General features: G+C 47.5%; 1 protein-coding gene across 1 annotated transcript in view; it reads left to right on the forward strand.

The window, feature by feature from the left end:
* The window catches only part of LOC142468791 (early activation antigen CD69-like), a 70,394-nt gene that overhangs the window by 48,840 nt on the left and 8,574 nt on the right, over window positions 1-12,980 (forward strand). Inside the window, exons 4-5 of the mRNA XM_075575347.1 lie at window positions 7,273-7,430; window positions 8,625-8,743. Coding sequence (XP_075431462.1) covers window positions 7,273-7,430; window positions 8,625-8,743 — 277 coding nt within the window. The remainder of the gene's footprint in view (window positions 1-7,272; window positions 7,431-8,624; window positions 8,744-12,980) is intronic.

The raw sequence follows: 12,980 nt of genomic DNA on the forward strand, positions 1-12,980 counted from the left end.
GTCTTTCCATTCGTCTGGCAGGGTCGAGTCTCCGAAGTTGAATGTCAGGTCGGCTAGCTGCTCTGACACCAAAGCGGCATTCACCTGAGGCATCGTCTCCATGGGGGTGACGGGGTATATTCGCCCCAATCTTCGTCCCTGATCAAAGGTCATGGGATATGGGGAGATATTTCGGACGAACACTTTAATTCTTCTGGGAATCTTGGAGGTCCATTCCCGCAATTCGGGCACCAGCTTGTAGCCTCACTGGGCATCTTCCTTCGGTGTACTCTCCAGGGAGAAAAGGTGATCGCCTCGTCTCGGTCAGGGTAGCAGCACAGTGCGGCCATGCGCTTCACTCCCCCTGGTGGAATCTCTGTTAACCCAGCTTGCAGGTTGAAGAGATCTCCATATCTGTCTTGGGCGGATATCTTGCAACATTCTTCCGGCAGGATGGGATGAATTGCTAGAGTATCCAGAGGCAATTTGCTGGCTTCTCGCAGGTAGGCACGAATCACTGCTCGCACTACATCGGTGTTAGTTCCCGTATGAGTATGATCGGTGAACTTGGCTGTTCTCGGGGTTCGGGGCCTATTAGCACCTCCCCATCCACGATGTGCGATTTGCCTGTGTTCAGTTGAGGTATCTCCATCCGAACCTTCACTACCCCGTCGATGGGGTAATCATCATTGCTGAGTCCCCTCAGTTTCATGTGCTCCGTTGGCTGCAAGGGTTGGTCTTGGAGATGTTGATTGTAGAATTCTCTGTACACAATAGTCACTTGGGACCCTTTGCCCATCAGTGCCGACGAATAAACACCGTCCACGATGATGCGTATGATGGCAGCTGGTCCCACCCGACTGTAAGTGTCCAATGTTGGGGTTCCATCGTTGGGGCTTGGCTCGGGAGGGGTTTCAGGAGGTACAGAAGGTGTTTCATCCGACTGGACCCTACGATCATTACGTTAGGGTGGAGAATCCTAGCAGAGGAGTTTTGTTTTTCTGGGCAAGTCCGTGATGTGCGACACCTTCTGACCACAGTGGTAGCAGATGACTTTACTGAGATCCCCTTCGGTCCTATAAGTAGGGGATGCTCTCACAGATGCCCATGGCTTGCCAGTAGGTGGTTTGGGAGGAAGGCTATTCTCCGAGCTGTAGGCCTCTGTGCTTTTTGGCGAAGTCGAGGCTCACTTGGTTTCACCCTTGAGGTTTCTTGGGTCTTCTTGGGAGTATGTAAGCGAGTATTTGACTCATGTCCTTTTACCACTCCTCGAAGGTAGGGGGAGTTCCTTGTAGTAAAGAGCACCTGATCATGATCACGATGTGATGAGTGGGGATGGCCCCTTTTAAGGAATTGTTTGCGACAGTACTCATCCACTGTGGAGGCGGAGATGAGGTAGTGATTCTGCAGTTTCCAGAGGACCAGTTGAATTTGTTGAAGGAAGATGGACATGTCTTCCCCGTCCCTTTGTCTGAGGCCACAGTATTTGGACCACAGTTCACTTTCGTCTTCATCCTGTCCGTAGATTCGCGTCAGCAGATCCAAGATCCGATGAGCTGAGTGTTCGGCGTCATGATCGCGTTGCATACTGACCATGGTGGAGGCTGGAGGTCGGAGGCTCTCCATTATCCTCTGTCGCTTCACCGCCTCAGAGCAAGGCCATTTGTCAAGCACCTTGAGGGTGTGTTGCCTCCAGGAATCTATCCCTTCTTCGCCCACAGTGGTAGGAGTCATCCCAGAGAAAGCCTTTAGTTTCCTATAGTTTTGCAGTTGGGATGACATGGCTAGGGCTTCCACTATTTGCGGTTGTGTCACGTCCAGGATGGAGCCGCAACTTATTAAGCGACTATCGGTTCCAGGCCCAGGACTAGGGACCGGTGTAGAATTTCTCACCTGGCGGCTAGGGGGAGGGGACTGTGGTGGACTCCCGGCCCAGCTGGTGGCCCCTTGCATGGTACTTGAAGTAAACGTTACCCGGGGTAGGGATACACCAGGTCTGGCGTGTTTTCCCATGAACAAGTTAGCATAGGATGGGTCAAAGCTTGTACCCATTGCTGTTCCAAATGTCTGGAGATAGTAAACCCCATCAAATAAGAAATAATTATTTGTCAATAGTGTAACGCTGCTGACTGCAGGACAGGGTACAGACCCGCAGGGCAGAGGTTGGGAGTAGGTTTACCGACCTTGGCCTGGGATCTGAATCCTGGGGTGCAGGGGAAAACAGGTCAGGTTCCGGGGGAGGTGCAGGCACAGGCAAGGGGAATACTCAGGAACAAAGAATAACGGACAGAGGAACCGGACTAGAACAACAGGAACAGGGCAGGAACAAGACAGGGGGTACTCCGGTCCAGGCAAGGGTCAAGACAACAGGATCAGAGGCATAGTGTACTGGAGTACTACTTGCACCAGCAAGGTCAGGTAGCAACTGCCTGCTATTTAAAGACCAGTGGCAGCTGCCATCTTAGGTGACGAACAGATCCCTTATAAATAGAAAGTGAATGGAATCTAAAATGAAAGTGGTTTGTGAAAGGTCAGAGTGATCTAAGAAGTGTCGTACAGCTGCCTCTCCAAGCTGGTACGCAATGATTTTATACAATGAGGTAACGTCCATAGAGACCCAGAGATAATTACTTCTCAAGGGGATGGTCTGTATTTGAGTAATCAAATCTCCACTATCAATGATAGTGGTGGGAGGGGACATTGTAAGGGCTGCAAATAATGACTCACATACAGTACCGTGACAGACCATCTCCCAAAGATCCAATGCTGGAGATGATAGGTCTCCCAGGAGGGGAGATCAGCGTCTTGTGGATCTTTGGGAGATGGTGGAACACGGCCGTGGTACGATGAAGATTATACAGAAAGTCCATCTCATTCTCACTCAGTATTCTCAATATCTTCAGCAATTCCCTCATGTCGAAAAATATCAAGGAGTAAACTCCAAGAAAACCGATGCTCTAGATCGTGCACACATAAAATCCACAGTATAATCCAATGTATAAATGGTTCCTTAAAGCGCTCGTGATCAGTTTCCCAATAGCAGCATGGAACATAGTTAAGTGAGTAAGTAAAGCTGTGTAATCAAGACTGACAACGGGAAGGGGCTAGAGTGTGATAAGGAGAGAAAGTACAAGCAGAAATAGCCGTGTCCCCTGCGTGGGACTCTAATGCGGCTAACCGCAACTGCTCTCCGCCACTGCCCTCACAGACCCGGCGTCTCATACACAGCAACAACCCCCCAGATACAGGAGTACTCACAGACTTGACTCGACGAGTTCAATCCTCAGGATGATGAAGCCGGTAATGCTGATCAGGTGCGCTATGAAGCGTGCTCCAGCCGGTTAATGTGGTAAGTAGAAGAAAAAGTTTCAGGCGGTTCACAGCTTACCGAAGGGGTACAAAAACTGGTCTCCAAACGCAATCACATTAAAAGGTTGTTTATTGAGTGCATACACCTAGTTCTTTCTGCCACAGAGAAGAACTCTTGACGCGTTTCGTCCACCAATAGGACTTTGTCAAAAGACTCTTTTAACCTTTTAATGTGATTGCGTTTGGAGACCAGTTTTTGTACCCCTTCGGTAAGCTGTGAACCGCCTGAAACTTTTTCTTCTACTTAGCACATGTCAGCCATAAAGGAAATCATGGGGTGAGAAGGTAGGACAGCATGGGAGAGAGTATCCCCAAGTTGGCACAAAGCCTCCCTGTGGTAGTCGTCCTATGCTGCACTACCACGGCACATCATTATGGATTCTTAATTATATAATGTTCTTTATGTTTATATTAAACATTTTCTTCTTTTTTAGTATGTTTTGTTTTGTTATTGTCCATTTTCCATTTTTTGTTTGATGAGTCCCTTACCTTTTCTTGGGGTTTATCTGACTTGGCAATTTGCCATGTTTCAGATATCCCGGATGTGGCTTGTTGTATACTGTTATAATGATATATATGTTTTATGTCAATGTTTATATGTTATTAGATATTCATAGCTTTTTAATTTGTAATATTATCTTTTGGTGACCCTTGGGATAAATGTTCTTTGTTTCTTAGGTTGTTTATTAAAGTTTTTTTATTTTTGAACACAATCCATGAGTGCGCGCTTGTGGGGAGGACGCACTTCTCTCTGCGCGTGTGCGTGATGTCACAAGATCTTGCAAGCAAATGTGTGTCACGGGAGACCAGGCAATTACACCTTTATACCGGGATCATATCGCTGAGCAAAGCAAGATGATAAAATAAATTGTCATTTATTCACTTAAAATAGGCAAACACAATGTTACACAAAATAAAGGCAAAAAGCACAGTTACTTGGGACAGGAGTAACAAAACTCTACTAGGTGCAGGGACTTCAACATCCAGAAGTTTACCCAAAATAGTCTTGGAACTGCAAAGATTCCCGGCAGATTTTGCTGAAGCAGAGCCTTGCCTCTTTCTTGCTGGAAAAACGATAGACTCTTGAGAGAAACTTAAAAACTTTTCAAAAACCTCTCAGTTTCATTCACAGAAACCTGCAGCCCGATCAAAAAGCCTGAGACATTTCTCAGCAGCCAATCTGAGACAAACCAGTATCAGAACAGGGTTTCTCAGATATCTGAATGAACCCAGGGGCGGGTGAAATATGCCCCTCTGCCCTTGGTTCCCTTCATGCCACCCGCGGTGACGGGGCTCTGGCCCGGCTGGGGAAAGCAGCTTGAAATGTAAATCGTGTCTCCTGATCTCAGGATGTGGACACTACTTGGCTTTCCTGCCCAAATGGTCCTCACACCTCTGGCCTTTCAAGCCCAGACCTCTGAGTGACACAGAGTGGCACCGGCTTGGTACAATTCACAAGCATATGTTTCAATACATTGCTAATAAAATATACCTCACACTTTTATGCTGCTAACATGTCTAAGTCTTTTTGGTGTTAGGGATAGGATGAGAACTGGTACTTGTTATTCCCACAAGCCATATACCCCACAGTCTGGGAAACCTGACTTTAGACTTTAACAAAACCTCACAGTCTTATATATAACTGGAATATCCCCTGAACCCCTTTGTTACCTAGGGATCCCCGCAGCTACAAGAACACTTTTCATCCCTGTGCCTCATTTTACCGTGCACAAAGCATACGTGTACTTACGCACTTTGTTAATAAAATATATGCGTTAACAATCCTAAATCTTTCTGGTTATGGGGAATAGAAGAAGAAACTGCATGTTATTTCCCCTTAGCCATATTCCACACACACACACACACACACACACACACACACACACACACACACACACACACACACACACACACACTTTCTATTAAACTTAGCACGGATTCTAAGAATCCCCTCACAGCCTTAGATGATTGGAGTACCTCAGAACCCCTATACAAGTTCTGGGTGACTAGGGACTTTACCGAGTGTCCCCATTAATCTAGGAACCCCGTGACTGTTTCAGGGATATCTCACATCCCTATGCCCCTTTTACCTTTCTAGTCTGTGCTGAAGCAGGGAAACGCTGTGGGGAGTCGCACAAGCGTTTTCAACGGGAGATATTACAGGGACCATGTGTCTACATGCATCCAGGCATCCAACCTGATTCCTGGGTACATTTTTTAGGGGAACCAGCCACTCTAGGTCCTGGCTAGCCAGGCACATTCTGACCAAACTTACTCCGCAAAACCCCCCTTGACACTCATACCACAGCAATCTCTGCTGGCTGGCACTCCAGGAAAGGTAAAAACACATCAAATACTTTATTTCTGCACAATTACAGGTTATGCATATACAACACTGGGTCCAAGAGCTGACACTCTATAAACCCAACACACGGATCAGGGGTAACCAAACGTGTTTAAACTTTTATTTGATAGCCTGGCTCCCCCCTACCATCACAATGTGTAATTCTGGTCACATTCTAGGATTAAAGTTTTCTACTATTGTGTGCTATTAGCCAATGACAGCCTGCGTTCCCCTCAGGTGATGGAGGAACGCAAGGTGGCGGTGCATAGCGTGTGACGTCACGGCAGCGCAAGAGGATTTAAAAATGTCAGTTTTACCACTTTGTGATACACCACGATGAAGCGTTGCATGCGCGAAACGCGCTGCGTGTTTTTGGGGGTCTACGTATGATCCATTAAAGCTCTCATATTGTTATTGAATACCCTCTCTGGGTCCTTATGCTAAGACAGTGCTCTGTGTTTCCTTTCTCACTTGCTAGAGCAACTTAACCAATATGCATGATACGTGTACCGGAAAGCTGACGCTACACAAGTATTACTAGAAACGCAATATAAGAGGGGTGGAGAGGGGGGGAGAGAGGGGAGAGAGAGAGGGAGGGGGAGAGAGGGGGAAGAGAAGGGAGAGAGAGGGCAACAGAGATGGGAGAGAGAGGGGGGAGGGAGAGAGGGCGACAGAGAGAGGATGACAGAGAGGGGGAAAGAGAGAGGGTGACAGAGAGAAGGGGATAGAGAGAGGGCAACAGAGAGATGGGGGGAGAGAGATAGGGGGATATCGGTGGAGAGGAGGGAGAGAGAGAGAGGGGGAGAGAGGGCGACAGAGAGATGGGGGGAGAGAGGGGGAGGGAGAGGGGGAAAGAGAGAGGGTGACTGAGAGAAGGGGATAGAGAGAGGGCAACAGAGAGATGGGGGAGAGAGATAGGGGGATATCGGAGGAGAGGGGTGAAGAGAGGGGGAGAGAGGTGGGAGAGAGAGAGGGCGACAGGGAGAATAGTGAGAGAGAGGGGGATATCAGGGGGAGAGGGGGGAGAGAAAGGGAAGGGGAGAGAGGCGGGAGAGGGGGGAGAGAGAGAGGGAGAGGAGGAAGATAGAAAGAGGGAGAGGGGGAAGAGAGAGAGGGAGGGAGAGGGTGGAGAGGGGGGAGGGAGAGAGAGGGACAGGAGGAATATAGAAAGAGGGAGAGGGGGAAGAGAGAGAGGGAGGGAGAGGGTGGAAAGAGAGAGGGAGAGGAGGGAGGACAGAGGGAGAGGGGGGAGAGAGAGAGGGAGGGAGAGGGGGGAGGGAGAGAGAGGGACAGGAGGAATATAGAAAGAGGGAGAGGGGGAAGAGAGAGAGGGAGGGAGAGAGTGGAAAGAGATAGGGAGATGACATGTAATGACTGTAATGAATATAACGAATGGAATGAATGTAGGATATTGTACGATAGTGAAATAGTAAACTTGTTGCATTTGATGCGGTTGCTAGCCGGAAATGCTGACGCTTTTCTCTGCCGTGATATATTATATGTTCCCGAGCGCGGTAATTCTGACGACACGTTTTGTTGACGCCACGATTTGTTGACGCCCGGTTTCTATGTCTGTTTAGCTGATCCCTCCTCCTCGTGTCCTCCGCACTGGATCTTTTTCCTTACAAAATGCTACTTATTTTCCGGAGAGAAGAAATCTAGACACGAGAGTGAGGAGAGCTGTGAAGCGGGAGGCGGAAGCCTGGCGTCAGTGACGGAGAAACACATCACCTTAAGGGTATGTCCGCAGCAGGGGCCGGGGGTCGGTACAGGGGAATTACTGCCGGCTTCCGGATATCAAACCCCGCACAATGTCGTGAGGAGGAGGAACCGGACAAACTCAACTCCAGGGATGGGAGAAAACACTGCCTGGCCCACAAACGGGTCACTCAGTGTTATAGGGAGAGGGTTATATGGGGTAATAGGAGGAGTTATAGGGAGGGGTTATATGGGGTAATAGGAGGAGTTATAGGGAGAGGGTTATATGGGGTAATGGGAGGAATTATAGGGAGCGGTTATATGGGGTAATAGGAGGAGTTATAGGGAGAGGGTTATATGGGGTAATGGGAGGAGTTATAGGGAGGGGTTATATGGGGTAATAGGAGGAGTTATAGGGAGCGGTTATATGGATGAATAGGAGGAGCTATTGGGAGCAGTTATATGGGGCAATAGGAGGAGTTATAGAGAGGGGTTATATGGGGCAATAAGAGGAGTTATCGGAGAGGTTATATGGGGAAATAGGAGGAGTTATAGGAGAGGTTATATGGGGTAATAGGAGGAGATATAGGGAGCGGTTATATGGGGTAATATGAGGAGTTATAGGGAGAGGTTATATGGGGTAATAGGAGGAATTATTCGGGGCAATAGGAGGAGTTATAGGGAGAGGTTATATGGGGTAATAGGAGGAGTTATAGGGAGCGGTTATATGGGGTAATAGGAGGAGTTATAGGGAGAGGTTATATGGGGCAATAGGAGGAGTTATAGGGAGCGGTTATATGGGGTAATAGGAGTTATAGGGAGAGGTTATATGGGGCAATAGGAGGAGTTATAGGGAGCGGTTATAAGGGGTAATAGGAGGAGTTATAGGGAGGGGTATATGGGGTAATAGGAGGAGTTATAGGGAGAGGTTATATGGGGTAATAGGAGGAGTTATAGGGAGAGGTTATATGGGATAAAAGGAGGAGTTATAGGGAGCGGTTATATGGAGCAATAGGAGGAGTTATAGGGAGGGTTATATGGGGCAATAGGAGGAGTTATAGGGAGGGTTATATGGGGCAATAAGAGGAGTTATAGGGAGTGGTTATTTGGGTCATTAGTAGGTGTTATAATGTGTGGTTTTGGGGGGTGGTTTCATGGAGTAATTATTGATCCCCTTAAGTATGCAACAGGTATTTGAACTTGATATAAACTGACGATTTCACTCTTATTCCAGAGGTTTATAAATATAACGTCTCAGGAATACTGGATCGGATTAACTAAAATAGACAACAGGTGGAGTAACAAATCTCAGCGCCACGAGTGGACCGGGAAATGGACAGACGGAACCATCGAGTGAGTCATTACAAACGCTCCTTATTGGGTCACTGTAAATTCCCAGCAAATTAGAGAAACACTTTCATTGTTAACAAGTATGTATCCATAAGTGGCCCCTCCGTGCTCTCTCCCCGTGACACACACGTGTTTGTAGTATATGAGTATGTATCCATAATTGGCCCCTCTGTGCTCGCTCCCCGTGACACACACGTGTTTGTAGTATATTAGTATGTATCCATAAGAGGCCCCTCTGTGCTCTCTTCCCGTGACACACACGTGTTTGTAGTATATGAGTATATATCCATAAGAGGCACCTCTGTGCTCTCTCCCCGTAACACACACATGTTTGTAGTATATGAGTATGTATCCATAAGTGTCCCCTCCGTGCTCTCTCCCCGTGACACACACGTGTTTGTAGTATATTTGTATGTATCCATAAGTGGCCCCTCCGTGCTCTCTCCCCGTGACACACACGTGTTTGTAGTATATTAGTATGTATCCATAAGATGCACCTCGGTGCTCTCTCCCTGTGACACACACGTGTTTGTAGTATATTTGTATGTATCCATAAGATGCACCTCGGTGCTCTCTCCCCGTGACACACACGTGTTTGTAGTATATGTGTATGTATCCATAAGATGCATCTCGGTGCTCTCTCCCCGTGACACACACGTGTTTGTAGTATATGAGTATGTGTCACGCGGGAGACTCCAAGAGCGGGTAGGACATTGGTGGCCGGAACAGCGGGAGCAGGCAAAGATTGCTGGGGTCACGGGCTGAGGTCGATGGCAAGCGGCAAGTCAGATCGTCATGGGCAAGTAGGGGTCGATGGCAGGCAGCAAGCAGGTTCGGCAACAGGAAGGCAGGAGCAGAACAGGGGAGCAGGAACCAGATAGGGGAGCAGGAACTGAGACTAGGGAGCAGGGACAGGTCTGGAACTTGCTAGCAGGAAACAAACTAGAGCAATCTAGTTAAATAGCAAGGGCCTTTAATATGAACAGGACTCCAATACAGAACAGGACTGGTACAGGAACAGATACAGGAACAGGCCGCAGCAGAAGCATAAGCATGGAGTCTGACACTAAGCAAAGGCAAGGACCCAAACAGGAAGCAGGAAATATAAGCACAGAGAACAGGAGCAACAAGAGGAGACAGACAGACAAACCCCAGAGCAGAGAGAAAGCAGCAGCACACCCGCTGGACAAGGAAAGGAACTATGGCTAGGAGCAGGATGTCTAGGAGACCCTGACATTACTCCACCCTCTCGAGAGCATTCTCTGGACGATCCTCCAGGCTCTTCCCAGAGGCCTTGATGAAAAGTGGACTCATGGTGACCCACCTCTGGTGGTTTGTCAGCGGGCAGAGGGTACTCCACAGGTATAGACTGAAAAAGTCCATCAGAAAGCCGACAGAGGAATTCAATTCTCTCTCTGAACAGTTGAATGTGAGAATGCATCAACCCAAACGCCAGAGAATCTGTGAGCAGTAAGCTTGACTTTGCAGAGTAGGTCACAGGCTCAGCAGAGGACGCATCAGATACTTGTAGATAAACGGAACAACTTGCGCTTGTCTTCACAGCGGGAGCAGAGGAGCCAGTAGATCCTCCTGACAACCCTCCAGGTTTAGCGGGGTGTCCCTGATGGAAAGCCAACTCACAATGGCCTTCGGAAAACACTCCATGTTTTGCAGGAACATAGGAATCAGCAACGACTCTGGACAACCCTCCAGGCTCTTCAGGGAAACCTTAATGGAAGGCCAACTTAGTGTGTATGTCAAGTGCTGATGGGAAATCTGTGAGAGGTGCATATATCCTCATCACAGTAGCGTAGGCATAAGCAACAGGTACATTAGGCATTGCATGGAACTTCACAAGGGGTCCGTCTAATGTCATAGCAGGGGCGTGGGCATTGGGAACGGATACATCAGACTCTTCACAGCGTCAGTGGGGACATATAGTTCCCTTTCCGTGGTCTCTTTTTGTGACCAACATATCGCTTTTAGTTTTGGAATCAGGAACTTCCCAATGGGTACATTCAACTCAATCACCGGGGCATGGACATCAGGAACATGGGCCTCAGGCACGGGTGCATCAGACTCTCCATATGAGTCAATGGGGACATTAAGTTCACTCTCCGTGGTCTCTTTTTGTGACTGCCATTTTGTGGTATCACTTAAATTCTCATTAAGACCAGCTATTTGAGTTTTCAGCTCTTGAAGCCGTCATTCTGCACTTCTTTTCCCACTCAATGCAGTTGTCAGTTCAGCTTCTTTGGAGTTGAGTCGCGACTCCATATCTCCCAGCTGACTCAGAGTAAAGCTTAAATGTGTTTCTTTTTCTTTATTTCTGATCTGCAGCTGCCGGTACTCCTACCGGACCTTGTCCAGCTCCAGTTGGGCCTACTCACGGGCTGTGTGGTCCAACAATTTGAAGGCATCGGCCATTTTGACCTCATAGTGCAGTGTCAGGCCAGCCACTTGACAGAGGGACACCTCCTCTCTCTCCTCCTTTTTGGCAAGCTGTGTCTTGAGCTCAGCTATCTGCGCCTGCAGCGCTGTGAGTCTGAGATGTGTGTTCAGCTGCTAGCTTTAGCTCTTCCATTTTTAGGCGTTGCTGCAATTTCCACTCCCCAGCGAGAGACCCCTGGTTCAGTGCATTTTGCAATTCTCCTCTCAGGGCTCTCATCTCTTCACTGTGGTCATTTTGAGCTTGCTTCCATGCATCCCTCATGCATTACGTCTTGGAGCTCTGCCAATTCCTTTGCTAGGGTCTCAGCAGCCTGCCTTTTCCAGGTCTCTTTCTCGTGGGTGTACAGACTGTTGGGGATGGAGAAGTGTCTCTGCTCCTCTAACTCTTGCTTCAGTTTCTGGACCGCCTTGTGCTCCTTCTCATACAGGGTTACCAGGCCTCTAAGCTCCTCCTCCAGCGAGGCTCTGGTTATGCTCAGTGTGGCCTTCAGCTCCTCATGCTGCTCTTTGGGGACACACTGGGTACTCAAATGTTCTTGCAGCATCTTTACTTTGCTAGCAGTCTGGAAACTTTCTTCCTTCAGGTTTATGTTCTCTTGCTTTACTGACTCTCTGTCCCGTAGGACCATCTCATATGCATCCATCACTGTACACAGCTCTGTGAACTTCTTTCTGAGATGGTTCCAGCAGTGTGAAATTCCTTTTGGGAGGTTTCAAGCTCTGTATTAAGCCTGTCATTTTCCTTCATAGAGATTTCCAGGAATTCGTTACTTTTAGTAGCGAGGCGCTGATCCTCGGCAGCATCAGCGTATGCCTTCTCCAGCTCACCTGACATGACAACCAGGTTCCTCTCCAACTGGTGCTTTTCTTTCTCCTGTAATACGTATTTAGCAATTGCTGAGGACAGACACTTTTGTAATGCAGCTTTGGCCTCTACCTCTTTATCTATGCATTCATGGAGGCAAACAATCTCTTTCCATGCAGGTTGAAGTGCCTGAGTTAGGGCATCTTTTCCTTAGTTAAAGACATCCTTTTTCTCTTCCACTATTCCTGGGATAAGTCTGTGAGGTGCCTTAAGCTGCAGCATATCTCTTTCATCAAATGCAGATTGTCCTGGGGTTAAAGATTCATCCTTAATGCCTTCTGCAACTTCCACTGTAATACCTCCTTTCCTTTTCTTCTACCTCTTTGCTTTGAGAAGTTCTGAAGAATCAGTGGTACCGTGTTCACATTTATTGCTCAAGACTGTTTTCAAAGTGGGAGTCATAGCTTCAGACATCGGGAAACCAAACTTCCTAAGAAACCTGTAAAGAGGAAATGTGTCTTTAAAGCAGAAGCATTAGAATGAACAACAGAAATATTAGTCACAACAGAGAGACACAAAATAGGAGAGCTGACCTTTAGATTTGAGACCTTAGCATCAGTCACAAAGATATCATAAATTGCAAGGAAAAACATAGACAGAGAAACCTGCAGTTATATCTGAAACTTAATAATTAAGCATAGGAATATCATAGACAGAGAACCCTGCAGTTAAATCTGAATTTTTAGACATCAGGTGTAGGGATATCATAGACAGAAAAACCTGCAGTTAAATCTGAATCTTTAGATATCAGGTGTACGGATATCATAGACAGAAAAAACCTGCAGTTAAATCTGGGTCTTTAGAAATCAGGCAAAGGGATATCACAGGTTGCAGAGAAATCCCAACATAAGCAATTAAGCAATGAGTTATCTTGATTTGAAATGTAACCCTGTAACGAAGCAGTAGTCCAGCCAGGGTAAGCAA

The sequence above is a fragment of the Ascaphus truei genome, chromosome 1 (genome assembly GCF_040206685.1).
Source record: "Ascaphus truei isolate aAscTru1 chromosome 1, aAscTru1.hap1, whole genome shotgun sequence".
NCBI lineage: Eukaryota > Metazoa > Chordata > Amphibia > Anura > Ascaphidae > Ascaphus > Ascaphus truei.